This window comes from Podarcis melisellensis, assembly GCF_964234715.1.
Source record: "Podarcis melisellensis genome assembly, chromosome: 1".
Lineage (NCBI taxonomy): Eukaryota > Metazoa > Chordata > Lepidosauria > Squamata > Lacertidae > Podarcis > Podarcis melisellensis.
The window spans coordinates 23,889,163-23,909,498 of NC_138528.1; the positions used below are offsets into that span (position 1 = coordinate 23,889,163).

The following is a 20,336-nucleotide window of genomic DNA, read 5'->3' on the forward strand; positions in this document are numbered from 1 at the left end:
CCACATACTTTAGATGCTATTAAATTGGTAACATTTCCCTACCTTTATGAGCTTGCTTACTATTTTCTAGAAAAGAAATTTAAATGGCAAAAAATAAGGTGAGGTAATCTATACTGAAGATGATGGTTTCTTTAAAGCACATATGAGTTATATTACTTTAACAACGATTTCCCAAAACAAACAGATTCTTTGTAATGAAGTAATTTTTTCCAGTCGTGGAATGGATGGTCCCAAGGAGATTTGTAAAATTGTGAGCAAAAGGAGAAACTTACTGGCCCAACGTAAGTAGGACAATAACCGTGCCTTGACATTTTTATTAGTGTTAAAGCAAAATCCTCTTCCCTACTGACATTTTTACAGTAAAAATATGTAAAACCAGTTATTAAATATACAAGTTTTGAAAATTTCACATTTCAAGTAGGCAATCGACTTCATTTTATGAAACAATATAGATTCAAGGCCTGGCATATACAATAGCTTTTACAGCATCTTGTTCCATCAGTGACTATCCGCCATCATTGTACAATGATGAATTATGGGTTGTGCAAATTATTCACTGAAAAAAATAAATACAGAAAATTAGAAAATGTGTCATGATAATTATCGTTCTGCCCTAAAAATCACCAATCCCCATATATTTCAAAATTAGGGAGAGCAAAACTCTGAAAAATGAGTTTTCAACATATGATGAAGAACTGCTCAAATTTCTTGCAGTTTTTGCCTAACAAGCTTGTTAAGCAGAATGATCATGCATTTTCATGTTTGATGAGCATGTGCAATTTAATAGAGTAAGAGAAATACATTACCTAGTTTGGGTTCGGGTCCATTTTAAGGCATGACGTGGTGGTACAGAAACAGAAGGATGGTAAAACGTACAGTCGACTCTGGTACACTGAGTGTTAAACCTGCAATGCTATGAAAATAATGGGACTGAGAAAAAGCAATGGCAAGGGAGTTCAGCTTTGCCTGTTTAGTCGAATCCATAGAGTGTACACTACTTGCACATTTCTATTTACAGCATATCTTTAATACAACCTTTCAAATATATGACTTGGGTTATCTTAACATAGGGTGGAAGATTTCTGCGGTCGATTGACTACTACAAATCCTAGGACCAGTTCAATAAAATTCACTTGATGAACATGTGAACTGAGTCAATGTAAAAACATTGTATTTATGAGGTGATATGAAATTCCCATCTGGATTGTTATCGACAGTTCATTCACAGATGCATATCACCATGTGATGCCGCATACATCAAGGAATGAATATGCATACGGCAACCAAATCCTACAATGGAAGGGGAAGTCCATTTTCACTTATTTCCCCCTTTCCTCTGGTGTCCCTTACTGCTGTCCCTCAGACCTGCTCCAGAGGGTTGGAGGAGCCTTTGGAACAGCAAGGGACAAAGGGTGGAACAGGAAAAGGGGGACACAATTGGGTTTGATAATAGTTAAAATCTAAAATAAGGTGCATATAAATTGCAAACTAGGACTACTTCTTGAGTATAACAAGATCTGTGCCTAGCCCTCCTTCCAGATTCATATATACAATGCATGTGTGTGTGCATTAATAGTGATTATTTAACAGGGCTGGGCTAATACTTCATATTCCCTGGGCGCAGAATGAGTTCCACTTAAAACTTCAGCCCAACTTTTTGAAACTCCCCTGCAGAGCAAATGAAAATATGGTACTTACTTTGGGATGGTAGAAAGGGCATTCCATTTTCTTACAAGCAGGGAAAAATCGACAGAGTTGGCTGCTAGAAGATGTTGGCGGTGCTGGAGGTGGAGCTGCAAAACCCATTAATGGAGGAGGGAAGTGACCGATACCAGACACAACAGCGAATGGTTTCACATGTATCGACAACATTCAAAAAGACTGCAATTTCAATTCCTAAAGTTCAACTACAGGAAATTGTTTCTGGAGGCAAGTGAGACAACCACCTTGCTGCACTAAGATGGTCTGGATCTGGCCAGTGTCTGGATAGGAGACTGTAGGATCCATTTGCTGCAAATCCCATAAGATCATGACAGACCAGATATAAATATAATGGATAAATAAGCAGTTCAAAACCAAAATTCAGATTGCTTCAGAAAGACACAACATTGACAAAAACACATAACCATTCCTCTGTCTGTGTTCAAAACACAGCTTTCTGCAAAATTTCATGGTCTGTGAAAGGGGAAAATACAGCTCAAATCATGTTGTGCCACAAAGTTGTTTCCAAGCTGAAAAGCAGAGAGAGGAGGAAGGAGAAACAGAGAGACTGGGAGTCTTGGGTCCTCCAAGGAGGACAAGGAAGTGGCTAGCCATAACATTTGCTGGAAGCAGCAGCAATGAGCCAGGCAAAGAAGGGGAACGCCTTCCCATCACCCCACAAGCTGCTGTCAGTCCTTGTGGGATAGGGCTGAGTTCAGAGACCTGGGCCTGCCTCCTCTTATGTTAAAAAGACAACTTTGTGATGTCTTTTAAATTATCATTCAGCAGCCTGCACTGCTGCAACCAAAACATTACGAAACATGCATACCGCAGACTGCAATGGACACAACTACCAACGGTTGCAACATGATTCTATCTTATACATTTGCCATTGTTTGCAACACACTGGTTGGCAGAGATGTCGGCCTGGCATATTTTGTTTTATGCTTTTTTCGGCGGTGGTGGTAGGGGGAAGGCAGAGCTGACAAAGAGCACTGTGAACTTTTAACGCTGTGGTATGGTACAGCGGATTTGCTGCTGGACTTTTCTTTTGACGTTAGCAAATGGCAAGTTTGGTGTGCTGCTGTGCTGCTTTGTGCTGCATTTTCAACAATTGTTTCAACAATTGTTTCAACTCAGGGAGTGTGTGTGTGTGTGTGTGTGTGTGTGTGTGTTTGTGTGAGTGTGTGGAGGTCAGAATCAACAACTGACCCAATTGTTATCAGAGGCAGGAGGAACCCAATCAAAGGTCCATCTAGTTCAGTATCTTGTTTCCCAACTTGGCCAATCGGAGGCCTCTGGGAAACCCACAAGCAACCTGCCTTTGGTTTCGCTAGATCAGATTCTGCTGTCACCAGCACATTCTTCCCAGCAAGCCCACATCAAAACCTGGAATAGCAATAAATCTTTACCTGGTTTAGGAGGTGGCAGTGGGGTCCGACGACTGGCATGAGTGTAGGGGCAATCTGGCTTGGTGCACTTGGCATCGTATTTACAATTTGGATGGATGAACAAGCATTTGTCCGCAAATTTGCAGTTGGGAAAGACTCTGGAATGTGAAAGGGAAAGCTGCTGGGTAAACTTGTTAGAATGCACTCACTTTCAAAATAACGTCTATGTTTACACCTCAGTCCTCATCCCTGGCATCTAATACAGTTTTACTTAAATCAAGACATTGGTGCTCTTGGGCTAGAATTCTAAAGGAAAACCTCAATTCCAATTTTTAGAAAAACCCTCTGGCTTCAAGTGCTTTCCATGCTCAAATAATAAACGGGCAGAAATCTGCAAGCCAATTCTAGAGAGTTCAAAGCAACCAAAAAAGTTACATGTGTGCCAGAATCAAGGTCTGCCAAGTTGGTAAGATCTGGGTTTTTCCAATGAAATCCCCAAACTCTAAAATGGGCATAAAAAGAGCCCAAATGGATCCCAATGATGTCAGTGGACATACTCAATGCTGAACTGAAGGGGGGGGGGTAAAGTTAGTTTCAGACCTCTAGAGAACTGATCTGATGTTTGTGGATTAAGAACTGGACTGGTGGGGAAAGGGGCATCTTGTCACGGCCACATCATCCTGAGAACTCAGCCCTCTGCAGTGACCCCATTTCATTCTATGTTTTGTGGATTTTTTAGATCACAGATGAATTAAATGCTCTGAGAAAGGGCTGAAGAGCTGAATAGTGTTGACATAAAACTGCTCGAGGGAACTGCAGAACAATATATGAAGTAGCAATGCATTCTGAAACACTAAAAACAGCTTTTCAGCTCTTCCCCCAAACCTCGCTGTACTATACCTCACAGTATTAATTATATTCCCTCTTTTCATAATGATTTGCCTCTATCACAATTAAATATATACTTCTATAGTGTATATTTCTCACAGCTATTTTCTTCACAATGTTTAGGATACTTTTGCCTGGAAGGTCCAATAGTGTGTTAGCACAACAGATGACTTTGTTTCAACTTTTGTTTCAACTCCCTTAGTCCCTCTTAGTTGCAGACACTCATCCCTAGTCAAACAGCTGTAGTTTAGGCAGGGCTTCTTGTAACCCAGAATATAACAGTAATTGTAATCTCTGTAGCGTCATCAATAAAGGTCACTGCCCTAAAGGAGTAGACAATCTGAATGTTCCCAGTAGGGGCCTATCAGAGGGAGGGAGAAAAGGGTAACAGGAGTCCAACAAATGTACTTGCTAGATAGAAAGCCAATGACAACCGTAAATCAGATCCAGTGATGACCTGCCTCTGAATGCCCATCGTGAAGGGAGAGATCTCTCTTCTCCTCCAAATTCTCCCTGCACTGCAGAGCTCAAGTGAGGAAGAGATTCTTAAACGTCAAGAGTCTGGCATAGCTCTGTGCTCATTCCCTTGGCTAGCAAAATTAGAATAAATTATTCAAGCTAGTGAACACGCTCCATTTGCATAATGTCCACAGGTGACAGAAAACACTTTTTTGAGTGTGCAATTTGATGGCCCTAGTTTGAGGACTGGGAACCTGTGTCCCTCTGTATGTTGTTAGCCTGCATCTCCCATCACCCCGACCACTGGCCATACTGCCTTGAGCTGTAGGGTCCTTCAACTTTAGCCTCGGTTGGGTACATGAAATCCTGACTACGCTGCACCTGTTTGGCTACACCTGTTCTACTGTGGTGATGCAAAAAGCCAACCAACTCCACAGCTGTTAGGAAGCAGAGCTGGAAACCCAAGAGCAGGCCCACCTCCCTTCTGTCCCAGAAGCTTTTGTGCAGTGGCCTGCTCAATCAGACCCCATCTAGCCTAGCATCCTGTTTACTACTGTGGTCAGCCAATGGCTTTTGCGAAGCACACAAGTCTGGCAGAAAGGCAATTGCCCTTCCAATATAATCCCTCTACCTGGTCTTCAGAAACGAACCGACCTGACCCTGGAACTTCAATTAGGCGTTATGACGAATAACCAGTGGCAGACCTCTCCTCCTCCTTGCCTCTGTCCAATCCCCTTTTGCCCTTCAAGCTAGTGGCCATTGCCATAAGCCGTGGCACAGAAATTTCATTCCAGTGCAGTGGAGGCTTTTGCTCAGGACTAATACAGAGGAGAGGACAGGGGGAGAAGCTAATTTTTGTGCACGCTGTGCCTGAAGACCAGGAGGGCCAACTGCATCAAGAAGCATTTGTACCACTAACTTGCACGGCAATGTGGGGTGATGGAAGGCACATTCGTCTCCATTTTTGCAGGCGGGCCAATACTTGCAGCGCTCGGGTACTTTTTCCGCTTTGTGCAGGGCACCAACATCCTCCATCTCCACTGCAGAGAGAAAGCAAAGAGGCTCCAGTTGATCTCAAGTGGTTTGGCTGTTCAAATTTAAGACTGTTTCCATCACAGGGATTATTTACCCACATCAAAACCATGCAAATTTGAGACTCAAAAGTGTCAAAATATGATGGGGTGTGCTATTTATTTAAAATATTCCTGCCCCACCTAGGCCTCCAAGTCAAGAGAAGAAAAATAAACAGAATATTTGTTTAAAATAAAAAACAATAATTATAAGGCGGCAGCAATTGAAAAATACAATACATAACCAGCTGTGGTTACATATGTGACATGGGGAAATCGCTCCTGGGCCATGATTTCATCTCTGGGACAGAAGCATTTCTGTCCTAGGCAACTGTATAGCCTGTGGCTCCTGGCCCAAACAGTAGAGATGATCATAACTAGCTACCCCCCAGGACTTAAGAGTCTACTGTTGGCTGCTTCAGTCCCAGATGAGCTTCCAATAAATCAGGAACGCAGGGTTGGCAAAAGTGGTGATCCCTTCAGATGTTGTTGTGCTCCAACTGTCCTAAGCCTCATCAGGTGCATGGCCAATGGCCAGGGATGATGGGAGTTGTAATCTGGCAATATCTGCAAGACCGCAACTCCCCAACCACTGCCTTAAATGTGGTGCATCCAACCAGGGCCTGTGCTGTTTGCTAATTATGCTTAGACAACGTTGAGGGTGGGGATCAGAGCTGTGTTCTTCCCAATGTTGAGAGGTCTGTTACAAAGAAACCTGCCATGGGAACTTAGCCTGCAGTTCAGTCACTGCATTCCTTCCTGCCTTGTGCTCAGCTCGAGTTGCCCAAAGAAAGCAATGCAAATAAAGATGCTTTGCAACAAAGCTAACAAAAGATGCTTATCCACTGGGGATGGACTGTTACCATCGGTGCTCTCCAGCTGTCTGGATATAATGTGCATCTGTTGCGCACGAAGGCTTCTTAATCCCTTGTTGGCTGTTGCTTTGGGGGCAACTGGCCTTACTCCTTCCATGAGACTCATTTCCTCCTCCTCTTGATCAGACAAGTATCCTGGTGGGCTGGGGACTCCGTCCAAGGTGACTATGAACTTGGGACTAGCAGGCTTCTCTGGCTGCACAAGCTGCTCCCTGAGATGAGAGAGGGGAACCCAGAAGGAACGTCAAAGCTACTGAAACAGAGAGCAGACTAAATGTGCGACAGTACAACACATTCACACCCAATTCATGACAATCTGTGAAAGTTTTCTGTTGACAAAAGACTGAACTTTGTTTTTTTAAAAGATACATTCTTATCTCTAAACCACTTTCCTTAAACTTCTGATAAAACTTTCTAAGCTAAAATAAACTTTCTAAGCTAAAATAGAAAAGATGCTCCCTTCTCAGTTTGTGTAAGAAGAGAACGTAAGATTCCTGATGGATCCGACTAGAGGCCTCTCTAGCTGAGCATCGTCTTTCTCAGTGGCCATCCAGATGCCTTTGGGAGGTCTCCAAGCAGGATACGAGACCCGAAGGATTTCCTGTCCCCAGAGGCAACTGATTGGCTGAGTCTGTATGAGTCATTGCTCTTCCAATCAGAAGGCCCATTCAGAACTGTGACTCAGGCAGGGGCACAGTAAGTAGGCTTCTTGCTAGCACAAGGCAGGGTGATGGCCACCCGTTTAAGATGGTTTTAAGAAGGAATTAGACACGTTCGTGAAAAATTAAGATTGTCAGTGGCTACTGGTCACAATAGCTGTATTTATGATCGGAGGCAGCATGCCTCTGGACACCAGTTTCCGAGGAACAAGAAGCAAGAAAGGGCTATTTTCCTACCATCTGATTGCACCCAATAAGGACATGGCCTGCCCTCAGCTGCTTTTGTAGGTGGGTCCTTTGGGCTCATTAAATCAACTGATTTATTGCAACGTGCTAGCAGTTTGTGAATTATTGGACTAAAGCAGCCCTGTCATTTAATGATCCATTTGAAGGCAGGTAAAAAAAAAGCCAGGGAGAGGAACCAGAGCAATTCACCATGGCTATCTTTTTTAGAAAAGGAGTAAACACATCTTCAAAGCTAAGAGACCTAATTCACACAACCCCTTTGACGTTTCCCTATGTATGATGCAACTGAGCACCAAAACACACCACTCAGGTATGCCAGTTGCTGTAACTAGGTAAGTAAGCTTGAGTTTCTTAAGCCTTTTACTGAATTTTTAAGAAACAACTTTTTACCTTGTCTGTATGAGCCGTCCTGAGAGTGCCTGTAAGGCCTCCGAGGCCCTCTTACCCACTTCCAGATTCTGGGACACCATTATCTCCTCAGATAGCTTGGGCTTCTTCAAGATAAACGATCTGGTGTCTGTGTGGACCATCGATTCCAAGTCATAGTAATCTAAGCCAGAGAAAATGGCAGAAGTGTTCGAATCAGGCTGTCGTAACCCAAGCACGGGGACAAGTGTGAAGCTCTTTAATGAGGATAAGCAAAGTCACGCAGCCTGCCCAGCTGAGCATTAAACTAGCATATTTTCCACTGCAGCAGGAACAGAACTGAACAGGCATCCCCTCACTTGTGTGCGACCACATATACACACGGCACCAGGAAATCAATCAATCAATCAATCAATCAATCAATCAATCAATCAATTCTAACCTGAAAATGGTGGGAGAGCTGGAAAGTCCTTGTGGCTGGTAAGGAGACCAAGAGCCCAAATAGGATGCTAGTGAGCCAAAAGTCTAGAAGAAAAGACTCCAAGGGCCCCAAACGGCACACAGGAGCTCTCACTGCTGCCGCACTACCCTGCTCAACAGCTGTTAGATGGGAAGCTGCACTTACTGCAGTGGGCTCCCCACTAACGCACATTTCACTTATGTGTGCGAGAGCTTAGAATGTAACCTCAGAGTAAGTGGGGAGTTGCCTGTACAAGCAGCCACTGAAGTCAAGATGGCACTGCACTAGATAGGCTGCTAATTCAGTTCATATGCTCTCGTCACTCCTGGCCCAGCAGTCCTTTAATGGATACAGGAGTGGCCACAAGAAACCATGCTTGCACCGCTGCAGCACACAGTGTTAAACGTGGCACAGAGCTATGCACATGTATAGTCCTATCCCTGCTGCTAGCTCTGCGCCAGGAGAAGCAACTAGTATTGGATGTTAATTGAGCAAGAGTGGCATTGGTGGGGAAAGAGAGAGCAAGCAAAATAGGGGGCACAGGGGGGATGGCCAACCCATGCAGGCCATTGCATGACTGCATTAAAAGCATCTCTTAAGTACATGGGATGTTGTGTGGAAAGCTATCTAAGATTCATTGCTTGAACAAAGGTGGCTATTACAGTGCAGTCAGAATGAATGCCTTTGACGTGACCCATCAGGAATTTCCCCCTGTGCAAGTCTCCCTGAAATAAATGGTGCCAGCCCAATAATCCATCTGCTTGATTTCATCTATTTAAATGGGACTTTCCTCAGAGAAGCTCCCAAGAGGGCTTTCAAGGCAAACAGAATGAACAGATCTGTGCTTCAGACCACTCAGTCAAATGAAGGCCTTCAAAAGAACTCCATAGTTTGCTACAATCTGAAATAAAAGTAATTTAAGCTTCTTTCTTCAACACAAAATTAATGCATCAACGTCGGACATAGTAACACAAAGTCCACTTGGGATTTGACAGCAGGTGACAAAATAAGTACCTTCAGCAAAACACTGAAGGGACTTTTTTTTTCAAATACGATTTGGACTTTAACCTAATAGAAGTTAAATGGCACTGTTTTAAACCTAAAATATACAGAGTTTTGGCTGTAAGGAGGCTTTGGGAAGCCTCCTTTCTTTTTCTTTTTTATTAAACAACCACAGCTAACCTTGTGCCTTTTGTAATGCTTCTCCAATGGCCGGTTCAATCTGGAGACGGGAAAAGAGCTGCCTTTGCTGGGTTCCTAAAATAAATGTGGAATGAAAAAGTATTTTACTGCCTGTGCAACGCAAATTAAGGGACAGCTGTGCAGTCACTTCCTGCAACTCTATTCTTAACAAGTGCTCTCCCACCCTCCGCAAGGCACGGAATTCTCTTACAATCAGCTTCCACTTATTCTACTCATCTGCACAATGCTAGCAGATTTCTGCCTCTTCCTCTATGGACCTAATTGAGCAATACTTTACTCTTGGATTCTTCCTAGAGAGACTGGAAGTGGACTTTGGGCTTCTGCACTGCCTCCCTGCTCTGTAGCTGGTTTTATCTCATGAAATCAATATTACCTTGGATGCCTTTAAAAGGGGATTAAGGCAAATTTAAGATGGATAAATAGGTCCACCCTTGGCAAATTGGATGGCTACCCCATAATAGCTAATTGGGTACATCTCCATTTAGAGGCAATGAATGCCACTAAATTCCAGTTGCCGGATTGGTGGGAAAAGAGACTTTATGCCTTGCTGGTGGGCTTTACCACCAATAACAGAAAATGTGCCCCCCCCCCCATTATAGTGAGAAAATGAAAGAGGAGAACACAAGAATCTGAGGCTTATTGGGTTGAGACTCCTATTCAACAGAATTACATGTGCCTGCAGCATAACACACGTTTTTGGGCTGGAGAACAGAATTAACCTCTCCTTGAGAACAGAGCACTTTATTCAGTATCACCTGGAAGTCTCCCTAATGCTTGTTCCTTTGGCTCTTCTTCCTGTATCTGGGAGTTCCCTCTGGACGGCCGGCTCTGGCCATGCATCACTTCCAGAAAGGTTTCCTCTTGAGATGTCCGGGTTCTGGGAGCCACAGGAACTGTCTGCTTTGCTGGCACTTTCCACAAATAAAAACGAAACAAATCATCAAAGGCTGATATGCAAAGAGCAAATGATTCATTATCACAAAAGTTAATTGCATTCTCTAGAAATCCAGACCAATAGGCCAAAAGAAGCAGCAATTTCTAACCTCATAAAAGTGTGGCTTTCAGACGGATTTCTGGCACGAAATTAACTCAAGACCGTCACCTTCGCCTTTGAGCCAGTGCCAACGACTGGGCTCAACCTCTTCAGCCCCGACTGGGCCAGGCGAGCTGGAAAAGCACTCCCAGAGACCTTCCACTGCAGGGAGGAGGTCTAAGTGCTGTGCACTTACAACTTAAGAGCTGTGAGCACCAAAATTCAGTTCCAAAAGTCAGCGGAGCACAGCAGAGTATGAACCACACGAACGACAGCTCTGAAGTATAACTTCTTTTATTCTCTACAGCTACTGAAAAAACTAAAGACTAATCGGAGACGCTGGACTGCATGAGTGTTACAGCTGCTTGAGCAGTCATCTTATCTATATACAGATAACACTCAGACTCCCTTTGAAGTCAGGCTGGAGCGGAAGAAGCGATGAGCAAAATCCGCCCCCTCCTTTCTGAAACATTGTCAGCAGATTCTTGCAATGGGAGGGGTGAAATATCCTCAAAGACATTAATTAATAAGCTACCCCTTTATCGCTCCACGAACCCTCTGCTTTTGTCTATACTTCTGCTTTCACTTGAATGTGTTGGTTTGGTGTGGGGAAGAATGAAGTTGTCATTTTGGGGAAGAATTGCTAAGATAAAGATGAGTGTGTTACCGAAAATGTTGTTTTTCTTTCAAACAATTCCGATAATCAAAGGGGCAGCAATATTTAAAGAGTGGCAAAGAGTAATTTCAAGGTACATCTGGAAGGGCAAGAAGCCGAGAATAAAGTTTAAGTTATTGACAGATGCAAAGGATAGAGGAGGCTTCGTCCAGCCAGACTTGAAATTATATTATGAAGCATCGTGCCTCTGTTGCTTGAAAGAATGGATGAAATTAGAAAATATAGAAATGTTATATTTGGAAGGTTTTGACAACAGATTTGGTTGGCATGCATATTTGTGGTTGAATAAGAAGCGAGTACATAAGGGTTTTGAAAATCATATAATTCAAAGATCTCTCGTTGGAGTTTGTGATAGATATAAAAATCTATTGGAGCCAAAAAGACCCATATTGTTTATCTCCATTGGAGGTATTGAGTGTGAAGAAGATTAATATGAGGGGGAATTGGGTGACATACGAGAGTTTAATAATGAAAGTGGGAAGTAAATGGAAATTGAAACCATATGAAGTGGTTAAAGAATATGTTAATGACTGGCTGCATTATTTTCAGATTAATGAAATGTTTAAAAATGATATAGTACAAAGAGGTTTTGCTGATAAGGAATCAAGGTTTCAACAGGAAATATTTAAAAAATGAAGTTAAAACTTTATCTAAAATGTATAAATTATTATTGGAATGGTATACAAAGGATGAAGAGGTGAAATCGGTTATGATAGATTGGGCCAAAGATTTTGGATATAATATACAACTGAATGATTGGATAAAATTGTGGAAGGAAGGAATGAAATTCACTGTGTGTACCACAATAAAAGAAAATGTGATGAAGATTATGTATAGATGGTATGTTACACCAGTGAAGTTAGCAAAGATGTATAAAGTAAGTAATAAATGTTGGAAATGTAAGGAAAAAGAAGGAACATTCTACCATATGCGGTGGGAATGTAAAAAAGTAAAAAGCTTTAGGGAGATGATATATAATGAGAAGCAGAGACATCACCTTGCCAACAAAGGTCTGTATAGTTAAAGCCATGGTTTTCCCAGTAGTGATGTATGGAAGTGAGAGCTGGACCATAAAGAAGGCTGATCGCCGAAGAATTGATGCTTTTGAATTATGGTGCTGGAGGAGACTCTTGAGAGTCCCATGGACAGCAAGAAGATCAAACCTATCCATTCTTAAGGAAATCAGCCCTGAGTGCTCACTGGAAGGACAGATCGTGAAGCTGAGGCTCCAATACTTTGGCCACCTCATGAGAAGAGAAGACTCCCTGGAAAAGACCCTGATGTTGGAAAAGATGGAGGGCACAAGGAGAAGGGGACAACAGAGGACGAGATGGCTGGACAGTGTTCTCGAAGCTACAAACATGAGTCTGACCAAACTGCGGGGGGCAGTAGAAGACAGGAGTGCCTGGTGTGCTCTGGTCCATGGGGTTATGAAGAGTCGGACACGACTAAACGACTAAACAACAACAATATAATGAGATGAAAAAAATGTTGAAATATACATTTACTAAGAAACCAGAAGCATTTTTACTAGGAATAATAGGAAATGAAATTAATAAGAAAGAATGGAAGTTGTTTTTATATTCAGTAACAGCAGCAAGAATATTGTTGGCCCAAAAATGGAAACAAGAAGAATTGCCTACAATTGAAGAATGGAGAATGAAATTGACAGATTACGCGGAACTTGATAAATTAACAGGAAGGATCCGGAATCGACGTGACCAGAGATTCACTGAAGACTAGATTAAATTTACAAACACTATGTGATGATAAAATAACGTTTGTAGGTTTTCAGGAAGTTCTGTGAAAATGTAAGGTAGAAATATTGTTTTTAAAAAAATAAGGGATAATTAAGATATTAAGGTAGTGCAATATTGAGAAATGTGGAAGAAGTAAATAGAACGGAGAACCATCAGAAAGGCTGAGGGGAGTAAAAAAAAAAGAAAGAGGATGTTGGTGATAAATAAGATGTTTGTTTTGTATGTTTTTTATATTGGAAAATTAATAAAATTATTTTTTTTAAAAAAGAAGAATGTGTTGGTTTGGAGAACATTTGTCTCAGTGAAATGTTAGCTGACACACTGGACAGACAGCCAGCAGAGAAATGATAAGCTATCCGGTTGCACTGATGCTTCCATCTGGCTGTCAATACAGTATCATCATCTAGGGGGCAAGAGGATTTGCCAGCACTTCTCACAGTCCTTTCTTAATTGAGGGGGAGCCACTGAAGGCCCTTCCTGCCAATGCCAGAAGATTACAGTGGGCTTTAGATTCTCAGCAAGGCTACAATGCTAGAACATTAATGTGTGGTTTCAATGCTCCATTTCAAGGGTTGTTTTTACTATTGCAATGTAGTCCTTAAAGCTGTAAGCAATCTTGAAAACCTTCTGCTAGGAGAGGTGGAATGTAAATCCCATCAGGGAAATATAGAAATATTTCAGAGACTTAAGGACCGATCTGCACATCGAGCTTAAAGTAAGATTTATACCCACTTAACCATCATGGTTCCCCCAAAGAATCCTGCTAATTGTACTGAAAATTCTGTGTTGGGTACTTCTAGTTCCCTCACAGCACTACGGATCCCAGCTTTAGCCTGCAATCCGCACTTCCCTGGGAATAAGCTTCAATAAATGTGCAAATAGACACCTCTGGGATGGTGTTGTTAGTCCAGGGCATAGATAGGGCATAAGAGAGACTGTGGGAGCTTTTCCGTAACAAGTGGGGCTTCTGTTCACTTACAACACCATTTGGTGCCAGCTCTGCAGCAAACATCTCACTTGTGATCTTGCAATGAAAACTGATCTGTGGGGCTGGTGTTTTCAGTGTCAAACCAAAAACCATTTCCAGAGGGGCAGCCATGTTAAGTCCACTGCAGTTAAAACAACAAACAGTGGCACCTTAACACGGATGATGGCAGGATCTTTCAGGGACTAAAGTCCACCTCATAAGATTCTCGGTGTATTGCCTGATGTTAAAACTTAAACATATGCAAAATAAGCACGGTTAGCATTCACAACAGATCTTAAGTTCAATCCCTTGTGTCTCCCACCACTGGGGAGTCGCTGCCAATCAGGTTTGACAATACAATGGACCAATAGCCTGACACGGTAGAAGGGAGCTTCCTATGACCCTAACAGCAATAATCAAAGATAAAACAAACATGCTAACTTAGAACACCTGTAGCAAACCATTATGACTCATGCCACAGGTGGTGGCAGTGATCTTTTAGATATGTTGCTGTTTAGGTTATCTTCCTGTGCCTCGATTCATTCGGGCTTACTAAACTGGGCTTGGAGCTCACGTGTCCCTGTCAAACTACAGTCACTTACCTGCAGCATAATTTGTTGTCTTTGTAACAGATTCCTGGGCTTCAGAGATAGCTTTCAATATTAAATTCTTATTGGCCTGTTTGTTAGGCGGCAGCGAAGGCCTGGAGGGATTGAACAAAAAAAGATACAAGGAAATTAATTTGTCATTGTAGAACAATAGAAGAGTGAAGTATTGCTATGCTGTGTTTTCAAAAGCTTGGCTGAAATCTTCACGAGGTGCACAGATTAGAATTTTTGGAGTAATTTGATCATCAGCTGCCCTATTACGTCTGCCACCTTCTGTGCTACTCTGTGAGCCACGCATCCTATTACTGAAATAGGACTGATTTCTCTTCTCCTGGCATTCATCTCCACAGAGAGGGCCCCCTTCAATATTCTGCAATCCCCTGCCATACATCCAGCGACTGCAGAAGTCACGCTTCTGCTGTGGCGGCAGCAGAGGCCAATATGGATGCGCTCCTGATCTTCTGTAGTCCTCTCTGACCCCATTCCCTTTTCTGCAAGCATAATGAAGTAACTGTTGGATCCAACTTTTGGATCCACAGCAAAATACATCTTGAGATCAGCACTAGCCTGCGAGGCACTGCTGGGAAAACACTGCGCGGAAGCTAAGGTGGAAGGGAAGTCCCACCCTGGTTGTTGGGACAACCAGCAACTGTGGGTTCACAAGACGCTCACCAAGGCATCTCCAACCCATCAGTTTCTGGTTCAGTTGGCAATTCCTCTCCCCACTTGATCACCCTGCAGCAATGGCAACAGTTCCTACTAGCGTATTGCTCCCAGGTTACCAGGGCTTGCATTTGTTTTCTCCTCCGTAAGCAATCATTTACTGTAAAAGCCAGGCCTTAAATAATCAAGCAATATGATGGCAACAAAATTACTTCTAATGTATTTTCTTGGGCATATGGCATCATTTGATCTTGCAATGTGGCCCGACACCCAGAAACAGCTTAGGCACATCAGGAACTCAGGACAATCTATCTTGATGCTTACTTTCTTTGGCCTAATTCAAACCCCACAATTCTTAGGTACCTTCTCTCAGGTTTTGCAGGCACAGATACGCTGCTGGAGATGCCTCCCAGACGGAGTCCAGAGTCTTCCTCTTCCTCCTCCTCCTCTCCATCGTTGCTGAACCGTTTCACTCGGACTACAGAGCTTACAACTGGGAGTTTTCTCTTCCTCAAGTTTTCTTCCTGCAAGAAATACGATAATTTATTTTATACGTTTTTGTTTGAGAAATTTGTAGCATCCCCTTTAAGGCAGGCATTTCCAGGACAACGTAACTATAATTGATTTTGCTTTGAAAAAGAAAAAGTGGCTGGTTTTCCCAATGTCCATGTCCAATGTGTTTTCCATGCCTGATGGTGAGTGAAGCCTGTTAACAGGCAAAAAACCCCCCAAAAAACCACACCATGTAACTGAAGAAATCACAATTATACCCCTGCTTGCTCCTGACTCCCTCTGGGGTTTTGCTGTGTTGAATTTCCTAAACATCATGTACATTTGTTGGTGAATATATTAGAGAAAGGTATGGTTATGTGTGTGTAAAACTTTAAACACACACACATGCAAATTGGGACAACTGGATGGATCAAAAGCATGTACTTAATCTTTGAAGAAACATGACGTTTTCTAAAGTGCAACATAATAAATAATAACAATAATAATAATAATTTAAAAAATGTACTGAACAAGCTGTTAAAATTTCAGAAACAGCACCCAGATTCACAGGTACTATGCCGTATTCAGGCCTTAGTTCCCTTCACCCCAAGAGTGATTCAGATGATCATATTTGCCCTGCTGTACCACTCAAAGCTAACATCTACCACAGCAAGTCCTCGCTTCTTTCTCATCCACCTGCCCCCTCCAATTTTGCTTCGGAAAGTTGTTTTGGAATCAGAGGTGGATGGTTCCCAGTGGATCAATTAGTCAAACTCCCCACACTATATTTAAAAGCAATGGCAGGTGTTCAGTTGACTTTTTCTTGAGGAGCTGAGCTCATTTTGTTTTGTTTTGTTTCTCTTCCCGTTACCCCAACCTGTCCCATTTTCAGGATAACCTCAGGATCCCACCGCAATCAGAGGTTCTTAGCACAAAGGGGGGTCAGGTTGGGTTTTCAACCTTTATTTATCACATTCACATCCTGCTTTCCCCTCAAGGAGCTCCCAAGAGCAGGTGGGTGGTTTCTCCATTTTACCCTCACAACAGCTCTGTGAAGGAGGGAAAGCAGAGTGTCAATCACTACGGTTGCCCAATGAGCTTCGTGGAATTTCAATCTGAGTCCCCTTTGTTCAAATCCACAACACTTTCATCAGCAACTCACGAAAGGAAGAGCTGGAGGGAAAGAATGCATGCAGGATACAGCTTTAAAAGCAAAACACACAAGAACAAAAAAAGGCAATCACCTTCATCAAGGCAGCTTGCATTTTAAAAAGAATCCAAATTCTAAAATTATTCACCAAGAATTATGGATGCTAGGGCAAAATTTGTGCAGATTTATTGGCTGACTTACTGCAAAAATCAGAGGCAACGAGGCGGAAGGAGGAAAATACAGGGAGGAAGAGCGGTGAGAGACAGAATGAGTGTTTGTGATTAAGCATGAAGAGGAGCCTGGTCAAACACTAGGGGCTCATCCAATCTTTAAAGTGCTGTGTCCGAGCGTTTTTTTAATGTCCTGGCCCTTTTCAGTGAAAACCTGCTTTTTAATGCTGGATCAGAAGAAACAGCAATTAGGGGCTTTCTGCAGATTGCTCTGGTTCAGGGGTAAATAGCTGGTTTGGGCAGGGAAAGTGCCAGGGCAAAAAAAGAAAAAAAGGACTTGGACACAGCACTTTCAAACACAAATGTGTACCCAGAAACACAGCACAAAAGGATGTCTGGATGAGCCCTAAGATGGAAAGCCAGAAACTCATGTATGATAAATAAATTATCACCTGCTAAATAACAAAAGTTATTTGGCAAGTCCTTCTTGAATTCTCTCTCTCCCCACCCCCACAAATCAATATGTATATTCACAACCAGGGAATGTAGAAATCTGCCTTCTAAAGAAAACAAATTTATATTTTTACTCCCAGCCACTTACTCATCTATACCTAAGAATGTAATGATTGATAGTATCCTGCCCCTTTTACAGAATGGGTGAGTGCAGAAGACACTAACACACAGCAAAAAAGGACAGGAGAGCCACATCCATCATGGAGGAAAAGAACCAGTAGCTAATATCATGACAGCCCAAAATATGGTGAGATTAGCTAGATGTGACTGAGAAGATCAGGTCCAGAGCAAGATTATCAATTTTGTATGATCAACTGTTAAGAGTGGGGGATTTGTTGAGAAGGGCACCTACAACATGTGTGACTTATTTTAATACTTTGCAATAAGCTAGTGCTGGTCCCTCCAAAATAATCCACTGATGTGTTTATTTTTAAAATAACACACTACTCAAGTTATAAAATGGATTGAAACTGTAACCTGAGGAAGAACTCAGAAGCCTCCCACTTCCCGCTAGTGGTTCTTGCTTAGCGCCATCATTGCATGCACTGATATATGGAGTGACGTGTCGGGGTGTTTTAATGTCCCAAAGGCTTTACAAATTTTTGACAGAGGAGGAGACAATGGGAAAAGGAGAGGCAGACATGACAAGGGGCGGTATTTTATTATTTATTCATTTAAATATTTATATCCCGCCGTTCCATGCCTTTCAAAAATACAACACCAACACAATTTAAAATACAGTCTTAGAAACGACAACAACAACATCGATAAAACACACCAGCAGACATTATCTGAAGACACTTGACTAAAAATGGTCAGCTGGTCTAAAACAGTTTGATGTGTGTGCTCATTAAGGGGGTTGTTCCAAAGTACTGGTGCCACTACACCAACTGCAGCTCTGTTGATGGGAGGACAGTGAAAGTGGACTTAAAAACTGAGCCAAGATCTCAATCAGGTTCAGAGAGGAGAAGATGATCCACAAGGTACATTGGTTTGGTCCCACGCCAGTTTTGAAGGTCAAGGCCAGCGCCTGGAATTGAGCTTGAAAGCAAATTTGTAGCAATGAAGCTTGTACAAAACAGGCGTAAAATGGTAGACCCTACGGGCCCCAGCATTCTGAATCGCTTGACATTCCTGGATTGCAGCTCCACATAAGGCACATTAGAGTAATCCAACCTGGAAATAACCATGCTAGATTTGATTTCTCCTGGAAAGAGCACAGCTGGCAAATCAGATGGGAGTTGGTCAAAGGCAATCCAGGGCACTGTTGTCGCTTCCACATGCAAGAGCACAGACAGTTCTAGCAGCACACCCAAGCTGTGAGCCTGCTGCTTCTGGGGAGGGTAACCCTATCCAAACAAGTTGAGCTCCTCGCCCAGGATCATCAGCACGACCTGTCCAAACCCTGAGGTCATCTACAGAGGCCCTTCTCAGTGTGCCCTTTCCATTGGAAGTGCCTCCATCTTGCAGGATGTACTATCTCTAAGGAAGCTTTCTTTGTCATCCTTTTGCTACTGGGCTAAGACTTTTTTTTGTTCTCCCAGGCCTTTTTAAAGATCTCATTAGTTTAGTCCCTGTGCTACAGTTGATAGTGTTAACTGCAGTATTTGCTCACTGTTTTCAGCTCATGTGGTCTGTATTTTCTTTTAATACAGGATTTCTGTTTCTTTTAATTCTGTATTTCTGTTTCTTGCCGGGTTAGTTTTTAGTTAGTTTAGGTTAGTTTTTTTAAGAGTCACTGAATTATTATTTTTTACTGAATCATTCTTATGTTTTTAACTGACTGTATACAATGCCTAGAGAACTTGTTTTATGAAGGGGGTCTAACAAATATGATTAACAATGAATACATACAGGCATACATACATATGTCTGTCTTGTCTGGAGTTTCAGTTTGTTCACTCTCATCGACTTTCAGACACAGAGTATGTATACAAAAATTCTTTCTCCTTTGGGGCTATTGGCTACGACAACTTTAGTCAGCGGACCACATTGCTGTCTAGGTTATCTTCCAGTGGCCCCATGCCAGAAGTGGGTAAGGCCAGAGGAAAAAGCTGACAAAAAGCAAAAAATGAATCTATTACCTATGTACAGTAGGCTAGTTTCTTCATGCAGCCCTCTCTATCCAAGCAAGCACCCACTGCAGGAGGGTGCATAGAAGGGTTGATGAAGCATTTGACCTCAGAAGGGGGTGTGGCCTGGGGAGGATCTCAGGGCTAGAGACCTGGAGGGACCCAAATGGCCCCTGGGCCTGAGGTTCCCCACCCCTGATTTGAACCAGAGGCTTCCGACATGAGGATCCCAAACTGAAGCCAATTACTTAAAACAAACAATGATACTTATATGCCCTTCTAAAAGATCTGGGGTGGAGGAAGCAGCCGCCGAGTGCATAGAACAAGTGGTCACAAGGATACTGTTCCATTAGCGTATGGGGCAAATAGGTACTGAAAGCCACATATCCATTTATCCCATTTCCTTTCTTACAGTGTGCTTTACTCTACAAAAAAGCCGAGAGCTGATGCTGGGATTGACCACAGGCTGATTCAATCACAGACTCTAGAATATGCAGGGATCTGGAAACCAAAAGTCACACAACTTGAACAGGCAAGGTTCTAAGAACAGCAGCCAGATAAACAAGATAGTTAGTTTTACCCTCAAGTTCAGCTTAGTTCGATTATTTTCAAACCTCATTCCAAGGAACTCTCATTTTTCCTCGCAAATGTTCAGGGTTGCTCAGTGACAAGGTCAGCAAAGGCACTCAAGCTTCTCTGAATGACAGCTGGCCCATCAAGAGTGCTGGGTGTGAACCCAGGCGCACTCTTAGCTCATACAGTGCTGCAATCTGTGCCTATCTATTTATTACCCCTCTCTCTTTTCAAGGCACTTAGGTGCCATACAAGGTTCCTTCCGCTTTATCTGCACAACAACCCTGTGAGGTAGGGTTAGGCTTAGATATGGAGACTAGGCCATGCTCACAGATGAGTGG

General features: G+C 42.6%; 1 protein-coding gene across 1 annotated transcript in view; it reads right to left on the minus strand.

The window, feature by feature from the left end:
* Positions 1-299: 299 nt before the first annotated feature.
* The window catches only part of ZC3H14 (zinc finger CCCH-type containing 14), a 29,335-nt gene continuing 9,298 nt past the window's right edge, over positions 300-20,336 (minus strand). The window contains exons 7-17 of the mRNA XM_081911262.1: positions 15,389-15,549; positions 14,357-14,457; positions 10,074-10,229; positions 9,298-9,372; positions 7,680-7,839; positions 6,373-6,596; positions 5,359-5,479; positions 3,114-3,250; positions 1,699-1,793; positions 807-913; positions 300-556 (exon numbers count right to left, since the gene is read on the minus strand). Of these exons, the coding sequence (XP_081767388.1) occupies positions 550-556; positions 807-913; positions 1,699-1,793; positions 3,114-3,250; positions 5,359-5,479; positions 6,373-6,596; positions 7,680-7,839; positions 9,298-9,372; positions 10,074-10,229; positions 14,357-14,457; positions 15,389-15,549 (1,344 nt within the window). The 3' untranslated portion in view covers positions 300-549. The remainder of the gene's footprint in view (positions 557-806; positions 914-1,698; positions 1,794-3,113; positions 3,251-5,358; positions 5,480-6,372; positions 6,597-7,679; positions 7,840-9,297; positions 9,373-10,073; positions 10,230-14,356; positions 14,458-15,388; positions 15,550-20,336) is intronic.